The sequence below is a fragment of the Bactrocera neohumeralis genome, unplaced genomic scaffold (genome assembly GCF_024586455.1).
Source record: "Bactrocera neohumeralis isolate Rockhampton unplaced genomic scaffold, APGP_CSIRO_Bneo_wtdbg2-racon-allhic-juicebox.fasta_v2 cluster11, whole genome shotgun sequence".
NCBI lineage: Eukaryota > Metazoa > Arthropoda > Insecta > Diptera > Tephritidae > Bactrocera > Bactrocera neohumeralis.
The window spans coordinates 21,546,851-21,571,792 of NW_026089624.1; the positions used below are offsets into that span (position 1 = coordinate 21,546,851).

The window sequence follows — 24,942 nt, forward strand, 5'->3', positions numbered from 1 at the left end:
TATTGAACGAATTGCTTCAAGAATCCATGCAAAATAAGCAATAACCAAGGAGTTTTTGATCATGGCAATAAAGCCTAACTTTGAGTAATACATAAAAAATGTCCATATTGGAAAATGTGGTTCGTCAAAAAAATGTATTATCTTGTTATACTACCCGCTCAAAGTGCGAAAAAACGCAACAGCCGGCTGACAAGGTAATGGCGTCCGGAATGACTATCAACAGCGACTATTACATAGTATTATTGGACCGTTTGAAGCACGAAATCACCGAAAAACGGCCGCATTAATAGAAATAAAGTGCCGGTTCACTAAGTCAGTGCACCGCGACACAAGTCAATGAAAACGATGTCAAAAATCCATGAACTGAGTTTAGAGTTGCTTTTGATTTGAAAATAATGCTCGCTAGGTAGACAATTCCATCGAATGAAGAAATGAAAATGGACAAATCTTACTATAAACTACTTCTATTGGAAAAGTTCTATAAATTGAAGAGAACTAAAATAAACAAATTTTTCAAAAAATTTGCCTAGCTATGATAGGCCGGGGTCTTTTGAATTGACCTGTAACAGACAAAGGAGAACGATTAAATGCTATAAGCAGATTCAAATTTTTTCAGGTTATAAAAATTTATGCAGCTAGTTTATGTAAGTCAATGTTGACAGTAATAACTTCGAAGTCGTAGACGAACGAAAACCAAACTCTATAAGTCACTTATTATTCCTGTCCTGCTATATGGTGCAAAGGCATGGATGATGACAACATCTGATGAGTCGACGTTACAAGTTTTCGGGAGAAAGGTTCTGGGGAAGATTTACGATCCTTTGCGCATGGGCCACGGCGAATACCGCATTCGATAGAACGATGACATGCATGAGCTAAACGACGACATTGCCATAGTTCAGCGAACTAAAAGACAGAGGCTACGCTAGGTCATGTCGTCCGAATAGACGAATACATTGCAGTTTTGAAAGTATTCCATGCAGTAACCTCGGGGGGAAGCAGAGGAAGAGACCTCCACTTCGTAGGAAATACCAGGGGGAAAACGACCTGGATTCTCTTGGAGTCTCCAATTGGCGCCACATTGGAAGAAACGACTGTCGTGTTGTTGTTAACTCGACTATAACCTCGTACGCAGTGTCCACGCCAGTAAAGAAGAAGAATATATTTATTTGATAAAACTTAGATATTGATATTAAAAATATATATAATTATTTAAGATAGGCAATTCGTATACTTACATCAGAAACTAATTAAGCTAACTAAGCTTAGCTCGGTAATAATATTTTATTGATAACACCATCTTGTACTTCGCCGTAAAATTGGTCATTAGCCGCCATTAACAACATATATAGTAGAGTAATTTAGAAATTATATTAATTATAGCCACATCAATGCACTTTTCAAATTTTTGTATAAATAAAATGAAAAGAAATTAATAAAATAGGTTCACAGTTTTCCCGTCAATAAAAAAGTTGTATTATTAATTTTTCTTTCGTAGTTAACTTAATTTTATACTGATATAATGGATGTACTTGAGCCGCAGCTTCTTTTTTAAAAGATTTTGCGGGCATTTCGTATTATTTCAGACTTTTCACGTTTTCACAGTATCTAACGGGCAGTTGTGGAATGAGGGCTTTCCTTATTTGTTGTCGTATGGCTGTTCATATGTATGTGCTTTTCATTTCTTTTCGAGTGCATTCCAACTACTGTATGTATACGAACTGCAACTTAATGGACAAGTGTGTATGTATGTGTATACATGTAATGTTACATCCCTAAAGAAATAGGTGTGTATTATTTGATATTTCAATAGATACCATTTATCAAGCATGCGCCTATCAGCTTTTCACATTAAATCAATATGAGTGCATCCAATGAAGCTCGATAGAGCAGTTTTTATATTAAAAATATAAAAAAAACGTGCATATATTTATTTATTTAAAAGTAACAACCGATTTATTACGCAAAAAATGTCCTGTGTTCTTAAAAGCCATCACATGTACTGCTATTATTTATCTATGTAGTAAGTGTGGCAAAATGTTTAATATTTAATACTCTTTAAATTAATTTGTGAACATGTGCAAGTATTCATCGACAGCATTAGAAAATATGAAAACTTTACTTGCGTGCGGGTACTTGCGCATATGCAATCCGAACAGCTTTGAGTATGCAAACTATCACTTATTTCTTAATGACTTTATTTTAATTGCAAAACTGTATTTAATAAATATCATTGTTATTTGTATTATATAAAATGTATGTATGGATAAATTATTCGTTGTCCACAATTAAACAGGTTTGTCAAAACTTTTCCTTCCATTTTCGTTCATTTTCGAAATTTTACTGGTAAATGTTGTTATTAACAATCCAAAGATCAACCATTTACTACACAGGTTAGCAACACAACAGAACACAACATTGCAATCAGCCACAGCGACGTCGGCAACACTGCTACAGTGTAAAAGTAATACAAAGAGCAGCCGACACAACGTATACCTAACCCTTAAAAGCGACATACAAACCATAGTCACAGCTAAAGTCAATGGTTATTCTGCACAAAATATATCGCCTAATGACAACAAGCAGGAAGTATAAGTAGAAGACGGGATTACAAGTCATACCCTTACATTGAGCAAAAATATACATACATATAAATATGAATTAAGCACAGCTACCGTAACCAAATATACAGCAATAGCAGAAACACCAGCTACATATAATAATAGAAATAATAAAACAGCAACAGAAGCAGCAATAATAACTTCAATGGTATGTACAGAAAATTGTTACTCCAAATACAACAGCACAAATACTACACACACATACAAACAGGCCTACATATTCCACATAGTCCCTTCATGGAAATGCGAACCGGTCAAATGAGTCCGTCAAATCAACAAGGGCAGCTAATACTAGATAAAACAAGAAAAAAAACGTTTCCTTCGGCTGCGAAAAACTATAATAACTTTCACAGGAATCTTTCTTATAGCATAAAAGGGTATACAAAGATCTTTATATTGAACTCGATCGCTCAGTTCGTATGGCAGCTATATGCTACTTATAATGATTCGATGTGAAGAATTCTATCGGACAATAATCCTTGATACATTTTGTGAAGATATCTTGTTAAAGTTTGATATACAAGAATTTGACCTAAATTGTTCAATTTGTTTCGCAGCTTTAAGATTTAGTGATACAATACAAAAAAACTTTTCGGATGTTGTACCGCCCCCTAGAATAATTCAATACTTCTTGCAAAATTTCGTGAAGATAAAAAAATAAAAATAAAAACTTTTTTTTGGCAGTTATATGCTATAGTGGTCCGATATCGGCGGTTTGGACAGATAAGCACGGATTCGGAGAGAAAAGACGTATGCAAAATTTCAAATCAATATCTCAAAACTGGTGTACTGACATTTTGTCATGGCGACATCGACTGAGCCGTCATGCTGATAATTTTTTTTTTTTTTTTTTTAAATTAAATTAAATTGTCGAGCAATCTTTTTATAAATATTTATTTAACAGTAAATACCCAAATCACTAAATCGGGACAAATTCCCTGCAGGTATTATTTAAGCAACGACAAGAGCAACAGTAACAATAATAATACAGTCGAAACCTGTTAAGTGCCACAACGAAATATGCAAATTTTTTTGAGTTCCTAAGAGGAATTGACACTTAAAAGAATTCCGCTTAAGAACCTTATGATACTTAAGTTTGTTATACATATAAAGATGTAACCTTTTTTAATAAAACAAAACATAACTTAAAACAAGAAAAATGTTAACTTCGGCTGCACCGAAGCTAATATACCCTTCACAGGTGCATTTCTTTTAGTAACTATGTGTCCAGTTTGTATGGAAGCTATATGCTATAGTAATCCGATCTGAACAACTTTTCGGAGATTATATTGTTACCTTAAGCAGTAATCCATGTCAAATTTTGTGAAGATACCGCGTCAAATACGAAAGTTTTCCAAACAAGCCCTTGATTCCGATCATTCGGTTTGTATGGCAGCTATATGTTATAGTTAACCGATCTGAACACTTTCTTCCGATATTATATTATTTCTATGGATAAAAAATCATACCAAATTTCGTTACGATACATCGTCAAATGAGGAAGTTTTCCATACAAGAACTTGATTCTGATCGTTCAGTTTGTATGGCAGCTATATGTTATAGTGGTCCGATATCTTCATTTCCGACAAATGAGCAGCTTCTTGAAGAGAAAATGACGTTTGCAAAATTTCAAAAAGATATCTTAAAAACTTAGGGACTAGTTCGTATATATGTACATATGTATACAGACAGGCGGGCATTGCTAAATCGACTCAGCTCAACATACTGATAATTTATAGTATACATATGTATATATATACTTTAAATGGTCTCCGCCGCTTCCTTCTGGGTGTTACAAACCCTGTTCAGGGTATAAAAAGAACATTTATTAAACGATGGGAGGAGTTATTTTATATGTTACATTTTTGTGTACAAAGTTTGAAAGAAACCGGTGAAGTAGTTTTGAGAAAAACACGTCCATAATTTATAAACTAAATAAGTGACGAAAAAAATTAGCCTATATTTTCTACTTAATCCATATTTAAGAAATAAACTCGCAAAAAAAATAATTTTTTTACCAACAAAACCTTACTCCCTCTTTTAAGCTATTCGACTGCAATGGGTGGTGGCTTGACTCTAAGTACGCCATTCACTGAGAGGCAGTCGGTGAAGGTGTTTATGGCTCCACTGTGAATCGCGGTCAGTGCATGTCTGAAGTTTGTTGGGTCCGAACGACGTAGTTAAAGAAGGACCTCTTGATGCTCCTTGTTGACTGCAGTGATGATTTCTGCGAAATCACCTAGCATAAACTGCTTGGAGAGGAGTTCATTTTGCTCCTTAACTGGGAGCATATGGGCCTCACTGTCCAGGTGTTCGATGGGAGACATCAAGAGGCATCCTGTCGTTATCCGGAGTGCAGTGTTCTAACATATTTGTAGCTTCCTCGTCTGTGCTTCACTGCATCCATCTTCCCATATTGGTGCGGCGAAGTTAAGGACCGGCCTTAGTGGAGGAGCACATTCTCTCGAAAGTCACACCTAAAATCTTAGCGTTATTGACAGTCGGAATCTTAACGCTAGACTACAGTATTAAGGCACACATTGTACTCCCTCGTCCAGTTTGTGAACATGGTCGCTGTGGATTTTGTTACGTTCCGTACAGCGAGGAAGCGAGAAAGGGCGAAAAGATAGCCGTTTGAGCGCATTCCATCGATTAAATTGCCCGACGTCATTATCGCTGCAGAACTCCCTTTTAAACTATTCTCAGGTAGTTCAGAAACCACCTCTTCAGTCCTAGAGGGAGCGTAGACTTTTCGATGTCCTCAAGTAGCGTTTTGTGATACACGATGACAAAGGAAGCCATGCTGGTGGTTTATGAAGGTGTGTGAAGATCGGGAGTAGTAAGGCCTATGTGTCTTAACTGCTGGGGAGAGGAGAGCTGTCGGACGATAGGACTTCCCTTTGCTGGCGGATTTCCTAGGTTTCGGTAGAGGGACCACTCTTCCGGTTTTCCACACCTCGGGTATTTGAAAATTGGTCAGCGACGGGTTGTGAACCTTGGTGAGGTAGACCCGTTGGACGATACGGCTTGTTGATGACACTCTGAACCTCCTCATCGGTGAAAGTGGTGCGCAGTCTTTTGGCATTTTACGCAGCCGGCGGGTAACACATCATTTGGCACATCGATAGGTTTAGGATCTTGGTGAGGTAGCTCACTTACGTCGAGCCTATGTGCTTTAGCAACAGCATGTTAATTCCAGCAGGGCCAATGGACTTTAACTATTGCCTTGTTGATGACACTCTGAGCCTTTTCATCGGCGAAAGTAAGTGGTGCGCAGTCTTTTGGCCTTTTGCGCACCCTTCGGGTAACACTTAACTTTAAACTTTGCTTAACTTTGCCTACCGAAAGGTGCAGTGTAAATTGCTGCTAAATTAGCTCGTACACTTCTTCGGGTCCAAATAGGTCTGGCCTGCAAATTGGATTTCAACTGTGTTATCACATCCCTTCGGATTAGACAAAGCCTTGAGAGTAGTCCAAAGCTTACTCACACCGGTGGAGAAGTTGCATGACTTTAATTGCTCTATCCATTTTCCCCGCTTATGTTGATTTGCCGAATCTCCAAATTGAGATCCCTTATTCGGGAATCACAGGGATCGGCATGGTGTAAGTTGTTGGGCTCATTTACTAAAATAACTGCTTCGGCTGGGAAATTAGGGCGGAGTTCGTCGATTCTTCCAGACGGGATGAAGCGATCGGTAGCTGCTGCGATCACCTAGCACAGTGTTTCCCAAAGTGGGCGATAACGCCCCCTTGTGGGCGCTGCAGGTGTCAAGGGGGGGGCGGTAAGAGACCCAGAAAGAAAATGGGGGCGTTGTGTAAGGGCCTGGGGGGTTGTTTGTAATTTTATTTAGCTAGGAGGCCTCTTAGACAACGACTACATGGTGGTATGCGTATTTTTTTCCACCTGGTAAGGATTTCGATATACGGGAGTTTAAATCTATTCTAACTTTAATGCCTAAACCAATTATTATCTGTGGAGATGTCAATGCTTGGAGCCCACTTTGGGGATCCTCCAAAGAAAACAAGAGGGGTAAAGCAATTGTGAACTAATTTCTTCCCAAGACTTAACTGTCTTAAACGACAAATCTCCGACACACTTTTCCTCACATCAGTCATTCACGCATGTTGATATCACGATATCTCCCACCAGCATTTTCCCATTCCTTTCTTGGAGAATTTTAGATAATCTCTGTGGCAGTGACCACTACCCGATAGTTTTCCACCTAAACGGTAAAATAAAAACTAAGACTGTTCACATACCAAGATTTAAAACTGATAAAGCAGATTGGGAAAAATACAAATTGCTGTGTGACGAGCAAAATCAAATCCATCCCGTTAGTAACAATATTAATTAGGAAGCCAAATCTATTAAAAAGATTATACTTAGTGCAGCCACTTCATCTATTCCACAAACTCATCCGTATTTGCATAAAAAATATGTCCCCTGGTGGAGCAAGGAGCTTGCCGAGCTGCGTACAATAAAACAAAATGCATGGTATGATTTTAAACGCAACCTGTCTAACCAAAACCTCATGTTATATAAGGCAGCAAACGCCAAATTTAAACTTTCTGCAAAAAGAGCGAAAAAAGAATGCTTTATAAACATCACTAGTAACATCAATCCATCATCTTCTCATAAAGAAATATGGAAAAGTATAAAAAAGCTGTCGGTCTCTTACAATAATTTTACGGCTCCACATCTTATAATAAACAATAATCTCATTTCTTGTGCAAAAGAAATTGCTAACTCATTTGCAAATCACTGGTCTAGTTATTCCGATAATAAAAATTTCCCTCACGACTTTGTTGTCCAAAAATCCAGAATTTTAAACGATATATATCGCCCCCCACAAAATATTATTCGCTTAGCTAAAGAGATTGACAAACATATCACCATCCAAGAGGTCAATAAATTTTGGAACAAGGCCAAAGGCTCCGCTCCTGGCTACGACAGGATTAGCTATGTAATGATTAAAAATATATCTGATTCTACTAAAACTAGGCTATTAAACCTATACAACGCCATTTTCTCTTCTAGCAGAATTCCTCAAAGTTGGAAATGTGGGTGTACAATCCCTATTCGAAAGCCTAACAAACCAGCAGATCAGCTGCCCAGCTTCCGCCCAGTTTCCTTATTGCCTTGCAACAGCAAAGTTATCGAGAAAATAGTTGCTAACCGTCTAATGTGGTTTACTTCTAAACATAAATTGCTAAACCCTATTCAGGCTGCCTTTAAAAATGGCCATAGCACAATCGACGCTCTATTATCTTTCGACCATTTCTTTTCATGTGCCCCGTCTAGTAAGAAACATATTACCGCACTTTCCCTAGACTTCGAAAAGGCCTTCGATCGTATCGGGGCACACATTGTTCTAAGACAATTAAGGAAATGGGCAGTTGGCTCTAAAATCTACAATTTTGCTAAAAGTTTTTTAATTAACCGAAGATTTATGGTCAAGATAAACGGCGCCTTTTCCGACATATACAACTTAGAAAATGGGATTCCGCAAGGTTCGCCTCTCTCGGTGGTGTTATTTGTTATCGCGTTTGAAGAAATTAGCAAAATAATACATAAGCACAATATATGTAAATCACAATATTTACGCAGATGATGTTCTGATATTTACTAAACTTGATAATTTAGTATCGGTGAGAACCATTTTCAGTAAAATCATTGATGATATTTCTGTATGGTCGCTTGAATCAGGAGCGATTATATCATATGAGAAATGCAATGTCCTGCATATTTGTCCAAAGAAGCGCTTTTCAGATGTAAGACTATCTTATTAAAATGTACCTATAAATAATGTTAATGAATTGAAGATATTGGGGGTTTTCTTTGATAGTAAATATACTTTTAAGTTCCATTGCAATTATATTAGAAAAAAACTATTAAACCGCCTTAGCATTGTAAAATACTTTTCCTCAAAAAGTCCTTTGTACATACTTCTACTCTTTCTAATATTGTTAAATCGTTATTTTTGTCGGTAATTGATTACGCTTTACCAATTTATAGAAGCTGTGCCAAAAGCAACTTGAATCTTCTGTGTGCTCCATATCACGCAGCCTTCTCCACTACTCCAGTTTGTAACATTTTGGCTGAATCCGGACTTCCTGACCTCACCGAACGTGTGGAATATATGACCGCTGGACTTATATACAAAGTTTCATCCTGCAACAACTCCAACCTGTATAAAAATATACTCAATGCTATAAATAGGAAACGCTTCCCAAAGAGGCTCTCGGCACTACATGGCGAGGTTCTCTGTCTAGAGAAATGTATATACCGGTTAAACCCACTCGGCAAGCTCACAGTACATACCCACCTTGGAATCTTTCGGACTCGTCATTTATTAATTGCATTCAGGATTATCAAAAGCAAAATACTTGCGCCCCTATCTACCAGCAAGTTTTCCTCGAGACCAAACTAGAGTTACACTTAAAATCGTTCAAATTATATTTACGGATGGCTCAAAAACTAACTACTCAACGTCCTTCGCAGTTATATTGGAGGATTTACTGGTTTTGAAAAAAGGTTTGCTGCACAATCACTGCTCTATATTCACCAGTGAAATCTTCGGGTAAATTCTGCATTTGTACAGACAGTCAATCTGCCATCGATGCCGTCAAAAATTTTACCAATAACAGTGTCTTAGTAACTTACGTTCGTGATCTGCTCACCAAGCACGCAAATAATATGAAATTGATGTGGATACCTGGTCACTGTGGAATTCAGGACAATGAACTCGCCGACTCTGTGGCGAAAAGTATTCATGAATAACCGGTTCTGTGCTTTGACGCTCTTGAAAAAGCTGACTTAAAACGTCTAATAAAGCAGTACGTACATAACAAGTCCCTGTTGAAATCGAATGAATACGTTCATCATTATGCGGCAATTAATCCTACCAGAGCAAAGCCTATGTACCCCACGAACTCCAAACATTCAGACATTTTGTTATTCACAAGGCTTCGTCTAGGTCATACGCAGATCACGCACGATTACCTGTTAAATAATGGAAACGGATCCTGCTGCTTTTGTAGGTCCTCTAGGACATCAGTAAGACATACTAAATGCATGCCCCCAATTTACCAATACAAGGCGAAGGATGTTTGGCACAGCTCTCCCATCGAAACTGCTAACTAATACAACATCGTCGAATAGAAGTACTATATCTAACTTTCTTATAACATGTAACATAGCACATTTAATTTAATATAAACTGTACAATTTATATATTAATGATAATATTTATGTATATCCGTTATTTAGACATAACATCCAATTATTACTATCATATTAAATTGTAAAGACCAGCTGATGGCCTCGAGCTAGTGCTGCTAATTTTGCTATTTTCTGTATATTTATATGCTTAAAATAAATATGAATCTGAATCTGAATCAATCAACCAGCTGATGGCCTCGAGCTAGTGCTGCTAATTTTGCTATTTTCTGTATATTTATATGCTTAAAATAAATATGAATCTGAATCTGAATCAATTGCTACGGATGGCGCTCCGGCTATGATAGGGTGCCATAAAGGCTTAATAGCGCACTTAAAAAATAAAATTCCAGATGTCCTTGGTGTACATTGCGTTATTCGTAGACAACATTTAGTTGCTAGAAACTTAAGTGAAAAACTATTTCAATTACTGCAATATGTCATCAAAGCAGTCAATAAAATCCGCAACAGCTCTTTGAATGATAGATTATTTCATCAGCTTTGTGTTACTAATGACGAGGATTTCAATCGTTTGTTGTTTCATACTGAAGTTCATTGGCTATCAAGAGGCAATTGTCTGACTCGATTCTACAACTTGTTTGACTCTGTTATAGAGTTCTTGGAAACTAAAGATACAGAATTTCAAGACAAGCTCATAACATTAAAGAATGATATAGCTTACATGACAGACCTGTATAAATTGTTCAACGACATGAATCTCCAACTGCAAGGCGATAAACTAAATTTAATTAAAACAAAAAACGTCGTTGCTGCTTTCGCAGCCAAACTGCTTCTACATAAAAAGAATCTGGGCAGACGTGAGTTCCACAATTTTCCGAATTTATCAGTATCATGCAGTAACGACGAATTGTTTGCCTACTGCTACCAATTGGAAAACCTCCACATTGACTTTACCGAAGTATACCAGGACATTTTGAACTTGGAAATACCAGACTGGGTGTTGGATTCGTTTTCAAATGTCAACACAGCAATGTCACCTCAGCTGGAAGAAGAACTTGTAGAATTGACAACAAACGAGGAAATAAAATCAGGTTCAAAAATGGTTACCAAGAATTTTGGCTACAAAAACCGATCTCGCAATTGTATCCTGGATTGTGGTCAATCGTTCAACGATTCTTGATAGCATTCCCATCGTCATATTTGTGTGAACGTGGATTTAGTGCTGTGACAACACTGCTTACTAAAAATAGAAATCGTTTGCTTGTTACCGAACGTGGCGACTTGCGACTGTTCTTGAGTAAATTGGAACCTGATATTAACAAAATTATTAAACAGCATCAGATTCATCCTTCACATTAGTTTTTATATATGGATCGTTATTTTAGTTTTATTTTTAATAAAATAATTTCTGTTTTAATGCTATAAAGTTGTGTTTCAATAATCATTCTTATTGGCAGGTGGAGCCAGTAAGAGTTAACTTGAGACCTAAGCGCCGTTGTATGTTACCTACTGTGCTTAGGTTTCAAGTTGCTGGTTATAGTAAAAGTTTCGTTTAGAATTCTCCGTTAATATACATATATAGGTCACAGTAATTAATTTGAAGTTATAGTGGTTTTTAAATAGGTGAAAAAATGGGGGCGCTAAAAAAATATTTATTCTCAAAGTGGGCGGTAGACAAAATAAGTTTGGGAACCACTGACCTAGCAGAATTGACGTTCGCCAACGATTATGTTCGTATGAATAGATAAAGCGGGGAAGGTGCTCTCGGTAAATTATGTGAAGCCGACCCAGTTTACTTTGTTAAAGTTAACGAAGGTGCGGTTGTCCACAGAAATAAAATCGTGAGGTTTCTCGATCGAGATAATAATAGGGCGATGACATGATGCGAGAGTTAGCATAGGTCGCCAGGTTATGCTGTTTATCAGACCACCACTAGCAATGGTAATATCGGGCAAGCTAATACAAGTGCCCACAATTTCGGATTTCACCACGAAGTAGCGCACCTGTGTTCGGGTGATATCCCGTAGTGTATTATGAAACTCGGGGATGTACATATAAATTAAATATTTCGAGCTCGATGTCGCTATCGATAAGACCATATTACACGGTGCTGTGCAGTATGAAGGTTGGGCCTCCACCATTATCTAGCTCGCGATCGTTATGTACTACGTTGAAACCTTCACAACTCAAAATATCTGAGCACCTGTTTATCTTAGTTTTCATGGCTCATAAGTGCCACTATCTCTTCGGTCTTGCTATGTGGTAACCCGTAGGGGTGGTCATCGCATGTTGGTGTTGGTTGGCGATGCCACTGCCGGGTGACTTCTGCAGAATGGGGCAACACACGACTCCCTCCACTCACGACTGGTACGCAGGCCGGAACACGTTAGGAAGTGACACCAGCCTGAATCGCATTTGACTGATATCACATTCCGACGCACCACGGTCTGAAACACACAACAGACAACCAGGAAATGCTGAGTGGTTCCCGCACGAAGATTACAGCGGGATAAGGGTTGGGGAGAGTTGGGGCGGGTACTGATCAGCCGAACGATTTTCTATTCGACTTGAACTACTGCTCTCTGATAGCACTCATCAGCAACTTGGTATAAGGGAACTGTGGGATGACATTTCAAGCTCCTTACGTACAGCTCCAAACGAAACCAACGGTTTTCGGAAAAGATGAAATTACGACTGGTACGATGAGGAGTGCCGTGTCGCAGTGGAGAGAAGACTGCCTACCAACGCAATGTTTCTTACAATTGTAGTATAGGATAGAAACCGAGAGCTGAAGAGGTAAGCCATCCGCATTTGCAGACAAAAAAGAGAGAGCCTGAAATGCGTGAATGCGAAGAGCTTGACAAGCTGGCCGACAGGGACAATGCCTAAAAATTCCACAAAAAGATTCGGCAACTAACAGAAGGGTTAAAGACCGGATCATACTCTTTTAGAAACCTAAGAAGTGATCTAGTGACTGATGCCCAGAGCATACTAAAGTTACGAAGAGAATACTTCTCCAAACATCATGACTGGCACTGTAAGCATACCATCAGGAGATGGTGTCCCCGATTCCCCAATCGATGAAAATGAAGAGGGTGTTCCATTGCGTGAACATGAAGAAGTTCGAATAGCAACCACCCGTCTGAAGAACAATAAAGCGGCGGGGCCGAGTGTCAAACTTGACCATATTTGAATATTCTTCCTTCTACGATAAATAAGACACCTAACATGAATTATACCGAAATTGGAGCACGTTAACTATTTTTGTCAACTCTACTAATGATCTTAAAAATAGATAAACCAAGCATCAATGAAGTTAGCAGAATAAAACGTAGCGCAAATAGTGATTTTAATGTGTGTTAGTAACCTAAAAATACAAGAAATTGGTCTATTTTTTTTCTATGAGTGTTTTGGATTCAAATATTTTTTTAAATTTTTTTATTTTATTAATTTTATATTCAAGTTTGTAACAAATGAAATTAGATGTTAAAATTTGAGATAATGAAATAGTGTAATGATATAATATTTAACAATAATATTTGTAGTTATTAACAGGGGCGGATACATAAATGGTTTTTTGGATGAAATAAATATTTACTAGACACATGAAAATAAGAATATTTAATGTATTTTTATACAGTTTAATATTATGGTGGGAAAATTGCAAATCGACATTCTAATATCAAATCCTACTAAATTGAAATCGGAGGATGGATTCATGTGTAGAAGTTCACGCAAGTGAGGAAAGTTCTCTGATCGTCATTCACTTGGGAGTAGCCAGAAACGATTCTCTAACATATGGCTCAAGCAGCTCATGACGATGAGTTAAATAGAGAAGGCGAAACATTCCCTACATAGGGTTGTTCGCTGGGTTTGGGACCCGCCAAGTAAAAAACACCCCCAATGAAAAATAACAACCGGCCTCGGATGAGAGATCCCCTTTTGATTACGACCATGGCAAGCTGGATAGATTAGGATTTGAGGGCATGCACCTGAAATGTCCGGTTCCTTAATTAGGAAAGTGCTGGTGCCCAGCTGATTGATGTCTTCGTGAAAATAGAGGCTGACATCACCGCCGTCCAAGAAATGCGATGGACGGGACAAGGATTGCGGCGAGGAAGTCCTTGTGGCATTTATTACAGTGGCCATATAAAGGAGCGCAAGTTTGGTGTGGGATTCGTGATGGGAGAGAGACTACGTCACCAAATACATTCATTCACTCCGGTGGATAAACGTCTAGTCATAATCCGCATAAAAGCGAGGTTCTTCAACATATCGCTGATTTCTGCCCTAACCATAAGCGCTTGGAGCGCACCTATGAGAGCTGCCCCCGCCATGATGTCAAAATCGTGCTTGGCGACTTTAACGGCAGGGTGGGAAAAGAAGGTTTATTTGGCGCAACAGTCGATAAATTCAGCCTCAGCGAGGATACATCCATCCCCAATTGGGTTGAGGCTGATCGACTTCGCCGCTGCCCGAAATATGGTTATCTGTAGTACTAGATTCCAGCACAAGACAATACCTGGCTGTCTCCGGATCAAAAAGCCACCAACCAGATCATTATGTTGTGATAGACGGAAGACACCTCTCCAGTATTTTGGACTTGCGTACGATCTAAGGTCCTAACATCGGCTCAGACCACTATCTCGTTGCAGCCTCTGTGCAGCAAAAACGCACGTCAACAAACACAAGGAAGGTTCAACGTTGCAATCACAACAGACAGCCGAACAATTTTCTACTCGGCTTGCACTCCTGCTCTCTGAGATCACTCGTCAACAACTCGGTATAAGGGAACTGTTGGACGGCATTTCAAGCTCCTTACGAACGGCTGCAATTGAAATCATTGGTTTTCGGGAAAAGCAAAAGAACAGCTGGTGCGACGAGGAGTGTCGCAGCGGAGAGAAAATAGACTGCCTACATGGATAGATACCGAAAGTTGAAAAGAGAGACTGAAATGCTTGAGAATGAAGAGCTTGACAAGCTGGCCGGTAGGGGTAATGTTCGAAAAATTTTCGAAAAGATTTGGTTACTGACAGAAGGTTTCAAGACCGGAGCATACTCTTGTAGAACCCATAGAGGTGATCTGGTAACCGATGCCCCGAGCATACTAAAATTATGGAGGGAACGCTTCTCCAGCCTGCTGAATGGCACTGTTAGTAAAACGCCAGGAGAAGGCGAACCCGATGACGATGAAGAAGTTCTAATAGCAATCACCCGTCTGAAAAACAACGAAGCAGCGGGGGCCAGTGGATTACCGGCCGAGCTATTCAAACACAGCGGCGAAGAACTGATAAGGAGCATGCACCAGCTTCTTTGTAAAATATGGTTGGATGAAGGCATGCCCAACGATTGGAATTGGATTGGTGTGCTTTGCCCAAACCACAAAAGGGGATACCCTACAATCTGCGCCAACTACCGTGGGATAAGCCTCCTCAACATCGCGTTTAGGTTATATCGAGCGTATTGTGTGAAAGATTAAAGCCCACCGTCAACAAACTGATTGGAATTTATCAGTGTGGCGTTAGACCTGCCAAATCTTGGAAAATACCCGTGTGATGAGAATATATATGCAACACCTCTTCGTCGATTTTGAAGCTTTGACAGCACGAATAGAAACTGCTTTTATGCTGCGATGTCTTCTATAAGAATATACACCTGCTTTCGTATGCTGATCATATTGATATCATTGGCCTTAACAACAGCGCCGTTAGTTCTGTTTTCTTCAGAATGGATAAGGCAGCAAAGCACATGGGTCAGGTGGTGAACGAGAGCAAGACGAAATATCTTCTGTTATCAAACAAATAGTCGTCGCACTCGTGACTAGGCACTCACGTCACTGTTGACAGTCATAACTTGTGGTTGTAGATAATTTCTTCTATCTTGGAACCAGCATCAACACCAACAACGACGTCTGGATATCTTTTGCCAACAGGTACTACTTCGGGCTAAGTAGGCAATTGAGAAAAAAAGTCCTATCTCGACGAACAAAAACAAAACTCTATAAGTCGCTCATTATTCCCGTCCTGCTATATGGTGCAGAGGCATGGGCAATGACAACATCTGATGAGTCGACGTTGCGAGTTTTGGAGAGAAAAGTTCTGCGAAAGACTTATGCTCCTTTGAGCGTTGGCCACGGCAAATATCGCATTCGATGGAAATAGAAAAAACACATTATAAATCGTGGACATCCGGGTTAAATGCTTCATTGCAATGTTTAATACTGTAGTCAGTTCGTGTATTGAATAGAAAAAATTGACAATATAAAACGGTGTGGGTCAAGTTTTGAGAATCTTTCGAGAGCTTCTTCTGCAGTGACTTTAACGCGTATGCAGCAACACTCGGCCTATCAATCTATTGAAGAATGTTCGTCCTCAGCCACGTTTTCGTGCGGCGAAATGTCGAAAAGAGAATTCAGAGTTCGCATACGTCACAGGAAGATTGAAGAATATGCGAGTAAAACTATGAATTACTGTCCTACATCGCAGTTTTTCAACGTATCCAATGCCGTAGTCGCTAACTTGTTGACTTTTGCTTCTGTCTCCAATGGCACCGCCAGTGATAAGTTCACCTTAAGCTTCAAACGTCGCACGACGTTGTCGTAATTCAAAAGGCCTTTGAATCCACTTGTATCTATCATGCTGTCAATAAGATTTTCCATTTCTTTGGTTTTCCAATCACATACCTTTTCTGGAAGCAGTAAATTCAGTTGATATTTATCCAATACTTCTCTAGAAAAGCGCGTTTTCAAATCTTCGCCCAACAGAAGAATGTACACTGAGACCCTGTAGTATTCTTCGTAAGTTCACACGCAAAAAATTTCGCGTGGTTTAATAAAGTAGGTCCGAAAATACATATATGATTTCACAAATATCAAGGTGATCGGTGACACGCCTATTGTTAAATTTTGAACAAGAAGAACAAACTATATGAATCGACCGAATAATAAGCCTTGGAAAGGCCATCCAATTATTCTTAAAATATCCCTAGAAAAACCCAAAAACTATTTAATGTCCAAACAGAGGACGAGAAAATGACAGACGTCTGTCTAGCCTACCCTATTTAAAACTAACTTTAAAAACGGCGATATTGTCAAGTTCCTTGTAGATACGAGAGCTAATAAAAACTTTGTCTCCGAAGAACTTTCAAAAAATTCAAAAAAAATTGAGTATCCTTTTAAGTTTCACTCAGCCGCAGCTGAAGTAAATATAACCCATAAACTATGTGGACCAGTTTTTGGAAGTATAGGTATACCAAATAATTTTGATTCCTTAATGTTACCTAATTTAAAATACTTTGATGGCATCCTTGGTGATGATATCCTCAAGAAATTGGGACCATAAATAGGAAAAATGACATAATAACCCTTAAGGATGTGCTACTGCCACTAAAACAAAATATCTCTAAACAAGTAAATAATACTCAAGAAACCCCCTATGGACATAAACTTGAGGAAATGATAAATAAATATTCGGAACTTTTCGGACCAGTCTCCGACAGCGGAACAATCGACACAAGTGTATTAGTAGAAATTAAAACAACAAGTGAAGAACCGATATATACAAAATCATATCCTTACCCAACCAACTTACGGGGCGAAGTAGAAAAACAAATAACAGAATCTCTACACAACTCCCCATTGTGGATTGTTCCTATAAAACCAGGTTCATCAGGAGAAAACAGTACAGAGTAATTGTAGATTTTAAACGACTCAATGCAATAACAATACCTGATTCCTATTCAATACCTGATATAAACATCACTCGCTTACTTAGGCGACTGTAAGTATTTTACTACAATAGACCTAACATCCGGATTCCACCAAATCAGGATGAAGGAAAGGGACATAGAAAAAACAACCTTTTCTACAGCCAATGGTAAATATGAATTTACTAGGTTTACGGTCTTAAAAATGCCCCTTCCATTTTTCAAAGAATGATCAATGATGTCTTCAAAACGCTTATCGACGACATTATAATAATAAGGAAATCTAAAGAAGAACTTTTACAAAACACTGAAGAGCTGTTCACTCTCTTGAATAAACCAAATATAAAAGTCAATCTGGAAAAATCTAAATTTTTTAGAACAGAATTAAACTTTTTAGGTCATATCGTTACGGGAGAAGGTAACCTACAGAACAGAATTAAACTTTTTAGGTCATATCGTTACGGGAGAAGGTATTTTGCCAGATCCTGAAAAAATATCCGCTAATACACAAATTCCTGCACCTGCTAACTAAGGAATTAAAAGCTTTCCTGGGTTTAGCATCATATTATAGGAGATTTATAAAAGAATTTGCAAAGTTGTCAAGCCAATTACCAATTTAACTAGAGGTGAAAATGCTTAAATAAAAGCAAGTCAATCCAAACGGATATAGATTACACTAGCAGAGGAAGGCTTAAAATCATTTAATGATATAAAATATTTGCTTACGTCTTCTGAAATTCTGGTATTCCCAGACTTCAATAAACTTTTTATTCTGACCACAAAGGCTTCCAATACCTCAATTGGAGCAGTCTTTCACAAGGGATAATCGGTCAAGACAGACCCATAACTTACATATCTAGATCCTTCAACAAAGACGAGGAGAATTACTCCACAATAGGGAAAGAAATAGTAGGAACCCTCGACATATTAAGGACTTACTTGTATGGAGCTAAAGAAATAAAAATCCTTACTGATCACCATCCATTGACGTTTGCATTAAGCAACAGTAATAAGAATGCCAAGTTAAACAGGTCGAAAGCAAGGATATGAATAATAATATAAGATATAAGCAAGAATATAATTGTAAACTCTTTTATAAACCGGGAAAACAAACGTAGTCAACGATGCGTTATCATGGCTGCCAATAGAAGTTAATACGCTAACATCCACAGATGAAAATTCACAACATAACGCAGAAGAGAATAACTCAAAGTGAAGCTGCATTAATCGTATTCAAACATCAAATTATATTTACAGAAGGAAAGGGAGAATTTATACATGAAGAACCTCATCCAAAGTTCCACCGACTCTGCATTAGATGGGAAGTTTACAATAAGGAAAGCCTAAGTAAAATCTTGAAAAGCGTTCTAAGCCCAAACATAACCAATGGAATTAAAATCCAAGAGAAATACATTTCATTATTACAGCATGTATACTACATTAAGAAAATTATGAGTCGATGTTATGAGCTTTCGAGAGAAAGGTTCTGCGAAAGATTTATGGTCTTTTGCGCGTCGGCCACGGCGAATATCGCATTCGATGGAACGATAAGCTGTGCAAGCTACATATATGACATTGACATACATAGCTCAGTGAATCAAGAGACAGCGGCTACGCTGACTTGGTCACGTCGTGCGTTACACCGTATACGTTCTGCGGGGATACCAAATTCAGACATCGCGGCATAAAGGCAGCTCCTTTTCGTGCTTTCGAAAGCAGCTTTGAAATCTACGAAGAGGTGGTGTGTGTCGATTCTACTTTCACTAGCTTTTCCTAAATTTGGCGCATGGTGAACATCTGGTCGGTTGTTGATTTGCCAGGTCTAAAGCCACACTGATAAGGTCCAATCAGTTTGTTGACGGTGGGCTTTCATCTTTCTCACAATACGGTCGATAGGACCTTATACAAGATGTTGAGAAGGCATATCTCACGTTAGTTGGCGCAGACTGTGGGGTCTCCCTTTTTGTGCATTGGGCAGAGCATACTTAAATTCCAATCGTTGGGCATGCTTTCGTCCGGCATGCTCCTTATCATTTCTTCGCTGCCGTGTTTGAATAGCTCGGCAGGCAAACCATCGGCCCCCGCCGCTTTATTGTTCATCAGGTGGGTAATTGCTATTAGAACTTCTTCATGGTCGGGCAATGGAACATCTGCTCCATCATCATCGATTGGGGAATCGGGTTCGCCTTCTCCTGGCGTTGTACGTTCACTGCCATTCAGCAGGCTGGAGAAGTGTTCCCTCCATAATTTAAGTATGCTCTGGGCATCGGGGACTAGATCACCTTTGGGGGTTCTACAGGAGTATGCTCCGGTCTTGAAACCTTCTGTAAGCTGCCGCATTTGTTGGTCGAATTTTCGAGGCAGTCTGTTTTCTCTCCGCTGCGTCACGACACTCCTCATCGTACCAGCTGTTCTTTTGCATTTTCCGAAAAGCAATGGTTTAGGTTGCAGCTATACATAAGGAGTTTGAAATTCCGTACCACAGTGCCTTTATACTGAGCTGTTGACGAGTGCTTTCAGAGAGCAGGAGTGCAAGTCGAATAGAGAATCGCTCGGCTCTCTGTTGTGATTGCAACTTTTCGACGTCGAACCTTCCTTGTGTTTGTTGATATGCGTTTTTTGCTGCACAGAGGCGGGAGCGAATCTTGGCTGTAACAAGGTAGTGCTCCGAGTCGATGTTGGGGACTCGGGGTGCACGCACATCTAAAACACTGGAGTCGTGTCCTCCATCTACCACAACATCATCGATCTGGTTGGTGGCTTTTCGATCCGGTGACAGCCAGGTAGCGTGATGTATTTTCTTGCGCTGGAATGAAATCTGCAGATAACCATATTTATCTTTGGAAGAACACAGAGAATTAATTACCAAGATTTAACAAACTATAGGGAAATAGTTAGTTCTAACCTTCGAAATGAAATAGCCAGAAACCAAAAATTATCACAACAAAATATGTAGACGAAAAATAAGGAAGTACGAACCACATACAATTACAAATTAAAGGTAAAACCAAACCCATTTTTTTTTTGAAAGAAACTGCCGCTAAAGACAATACCGTCACAATAACTACTAAAAATAACTGAAAGATTCATAAATCAAAAACTGGCTGACATCTATTCTTTAGACTCTAACTATACTGGACAACTGTAACGGTAGACACCTACAAGTACGACAGCCCGCTTTCCAACGACGTCAGACATACCTACTACTACTGTGAACTAATTGAAAAGTGTATTTTTTCAATTTCATCTCCTTCAAAGTTATCCCCTTCCGCTGCAATACACTTATGCCAACGAATTTTCCAGTCATCATAGCACTTGGAAAAATCCTCCGTCGTGATGGTCATCAGAGCCTTCTTAGATTTAGATCCTAAATTGAGTCAAAACGGTGTTCTCGGAGTGGTCATGTGAATAGCCAGAAGTTACACGAAGGTAAATCAGGCGAATGCGGTGGTTGCGGCACGATATTTCATTGACATAGTATAAATCGAAGAATTTACTTTTATAGCCTAACAAAACGACGCGTACCTCAAATACTAATGAATATTTTGACGTGAAATTTAGCATAGATGTCACTAACTAAGTACTACCAACTTACAGAAAAAACCGATTAGAAAAACACGCGAAGTATAAATTAAAAAGTCACCTTTCAATTTGAATACAGTAGAATATACCACGAGTATAAGAGTATAGTAAATCAAGTATTTTATTTTCACATCAACTTTAAAACGTTTAAACCACTATGCTCTAAAATCTCATGCTTCACCACAGTTACAAGCTACAACAATATCACTAAAAAATCGGGGTTGTGACTTAAACCTTACGGCTATATTCTGTCCACCTCGTTTTAAAATCACAGAAATCGAATTTAACGACTTTTTTGGAACACTAGGTCAAAGATTTCTAGCAGGTGGAGATTACAACGCAAAACACACGTACTGGGGCTCACGTCTTATTAATCCGAAAGGACGACAGCTGCATCAAACTGTTATAAATAGGCACAATAACCTTGAAATAATATCTCTTGGTATGCCGACATATTAGCCTAGTGATCGTAAGAAAATACCAGATTTAATTGATTTTGCTGTAATCAAAAATATAGATAAATCGCGCATAACAGCTGATACATGTACTGATCTATCTTCTGATCACCCTCCTGTACTAATAAAGTTATGTGAACAACCCATATTCGTTAATCCAAAAGTGGGTCTAACTTCGTATAATATAAATTGGCTAAAATATAAAAAATACGTCAGTAGCCACATTAATATTGAGTACAAAATAAATACAGGAAGAGATATTGACGAAAGTATAAGAGAAGTCAATGATGTAATAACCAGCGCAGCTGTCTTAGCAACACCAAACAAAAGCTATAAGCCGCTTGGTTTCAGGAAAATCTCTAATAGAGAAATAGAAATGCTTGTAAATGAAAAGAGGCGTGCAAGACGTGAATGGCAGATAAATCGTTTCCCTTCCACTCAGCTTCAATTAAAATCTGCTGTACGTAAATTGAAAAAAGCGCTTAAAAGTGAGGAAGAATTCAACACCGAAATGTATATAAAGAAGCTGTGTCCAACCTCAAACCAGCAAAATTCCCTTTGGAAAGCCCAAAAGTCCATGAAGCCACCAACTGACTCCAACATGCCTATACGAGACTTGGGTGGAAATTGGGCCCGAAGTGACGAGGAAAAGGCTAATTGCTTTGCAAATCACCTAGAAAAGGTATTTCAACCCAATTTGCCAAAGAACAACTTTAAGCTGTCAATCTTACATCACACAGCTAAAGAGTCGCTCGAGTCTCTTATGACTTCACCTTCTGAAATTATTGGTATCATCAAAGAACTTAATCCAAAAAAGTCGCCGGGACATGATAAAATTTCCCAAAAAATGCTAGTTGAGTTACCAATTATTGCTGTAGTTTCGGATACTATCCAATTTCATAGAAAAAGTCGCAGATTATCCTGATAGATAAACCTGGGAAAGACTTAACACAGCCGTCTTCATACAGACCAATCAGTCTTCTACCCTGTCTTTCAAAAGTATTTGAAAAAGTATTACTATCAAAGATGTCTCCTTTCCTCCACGTAAATAACACAATACCAATGCATCAATTCAGATTTCGTGCGAAACATGGCACAATAGAGCAAGTAAATAGAATTACTAACGAGATAAGGAAAGCATTTGAGCACAGGGAGTACTGTTCAGCAATATTTCTAGATGTATCCCAGGCGTTTGATAAGGTGTGGCACGAAGGTCTTTTATATAAGATTAAAAAAATTCTACCTTTAGAATTATATAAAACCTTGGAGTCTTACTTAAAAAATAGAAAATTTATGGTAAAAGTGGGAGATTTCATATTTGATGAACGACAGTTAAGGGCTGGTGTACCCCAGGGCAGTGTTTTAGGCCCAACACTATACATCATATATACAGCAGATCTTCCAACAGCTAATAATGTATTAACTTCAACTTTTGCGGATGACACAGCTATAGTGAGCCGAAACAAATGCCACATTTTAGCATCACGAATATTAGCGAAGCATTTAAGTTCTGTCAAAGAGTGGCTAGCGAACTGGCGTATAAATGTGATTGAACAGAAGTGTAAGCATATTACATTTTCGCTAAGACCAAGGATGTGACCGGCAGTAAAAATAAACAATATTTTAGTACCCCAAGCGAACGAAGTAACATATCTTGGTATTCACCTAGATAGATATCTCTAGTAAAATACCATGTATGAAGATTAGAGCTGCAAATTTAAACTGGCTTTTAAATAAAAACTCCAAACTTAGCCTAGACAACAAAGTGCTTTAATATAATGCGGTCATAAAGCTGATTTGGATGTATGGCATTCAACTGTGGGGTACGACCTGTGCAACTAAAATTGATCTAATACAAAGGTTCCAATCAAAAATGCTTAGAACAATCACGTGTTCACCATGGTACATGCGTAACGAAAATATCCATAAAGACCTTGGTATTCCTATGGTAAAAAAAGAAGTAGAAGGCAGCAGAATTAAATATATATCTAAACTCCGAGATCACCCAAACCCTTTGGCTAATGCCTTGGTACATTCCTGCGATTAAACACGACTTAAAAGAAGAGATATGCCTGCTTATTAAAGAGCGACGTATCACCAAAACACCTCAATAACTTACTTGAGTCTGTCTAGTTTTTAAATAGATTTAAGATTTTAGTACTTATTGTTAGGCTTTAAGAAAAACCAGATACAATAAATAAAATAATAAAAAAAAAAACTTTCCGAGATAGATAGCTTATTAAGTCAACTGCGAACAAAAAACGCAAACATTCAAAAGATATCAATCAACTGGATAGGACCTGCTTGGAAATGGTTAGCAGGAAATCCCGAAGTCACTGACTGGGACCGAATACTTTCCACAACACATGAACTGACCGAAAACAAAAACGTACAGTATACCACAAACCCATACCTTTGCAAGACAAATAACAAAAGAAAGAGAAAGTTATAATTCGATTGTAGATGAAATAAGTAAGAAAAATAAAGAACTATTCGTACAAACATTATGTAATAGGTTAGTAAAAGACGAAATTGCAAAAATTATAATGGCAACCCAATTTGAAAAACAAGGGATCGTTCATTCTCAAATTCTAAATAAGGAAGATTTAGCAAATATTCTCTCTCAAACTGAAATATTACAAATGAGCAAAACCCTTTATGGCCATTAAAAACTCACTTCTTTTATATGTAATTTCACTACCAAAAACCGAAGATAATATTTACAATAATATTACCATACGTTCAACTGTAAAACACCTTAAACGAGTTTACTTAGAACTCACCAATTTTTTCATATCCCAAAACGATAACGTTGAAGTAGATGATACTATTATATGCAAGAGAAACCAATTTAAAAAATGAGACAAAACCCATTGCATTGCACAAATCCTCAGCGTAGAAAAATTTACCAATATGTAAGCCAAGCTATAGTGGGGAATGGATCCATGTGTAGAAGTTTACGTAAGTGAGAAAAGCTCACTAATCGCCATTCATTTGGGAGTGGCCAGAAACGATTCTTTTACATATGTATGGCTCTAGTAGCTCACGTCTTCCGGCCTTTAACCAAGAAGTATCCTCTGGGTAGCCTAAGAACATCCGTTTGAAGGTGAGCTAAGGTGAGAAGGCGAAACATCCTCTACAACGGGTTGTTCGCTGGGTTTGAAACCCGCCACGTAAAAAACCCCTCCAATGAAAAATAACAACCTGCCTCGGATGAGAGACCCCCATTTTGATGACGACCATGGCAAACGAAATAGGGCACATTGAGGGCATGCACCTGGAAAGTCCGGTCCCTTAATTGGGAAGGTGCCGCTGCCCCGCTGGTTGATGTCCTTGTGAGAATAAAGGCTGACATCACTGCCGTCCAAGAAATGTGATGGACGGGACAAGGACTGAGGAG

At 38.5% G+C, this 24,942-nt stretch overlaps 1 protein-coding gene and 1 pseudogene across 15 annotated transcripts in view; one reads left to right on the forward strand and one right to left on the reverse strand.

Moving 5' to 3' along the window:
* The window catches only part of LOC126766097 (putative uncharacterized protein DDB_G0282133), a 154,438-nt gene extending 151,658 nt beyond the window's left edge, over window positions 1–2,780 (reverse strand). For 5 of the 15 annotated variants that reach the window (XM_050483870.1, XM_050483861.1, XM_050483871.1 and 2 more), the window contains exon 1: window positions 1,239–2,780. Coding sequence is in view for 1 of the 15 variants with exons in the window: in XM_050483868.1 (XP_050339825.1) it covers window positions 2,123–2,144 (22 nt within the window). In the remaining 14 variants the exon portion in view is untranslated. The remainder of the gene's footprint in view (window positions 1–1,238) is intronic. The other 10 variants (XM_050483868.1, XM_050483867.1, XM_050483878.1 and 7 more) reach the window with 6 other exon arrangements.
* Window positions 2,255–11,314, forward strand: LOC126766049 (uncharacterized; annotated as a pseudogene).
* The last annotated feature ends 13,628 nt before the right edge of the window (window positions 11,315–24,942 follow it).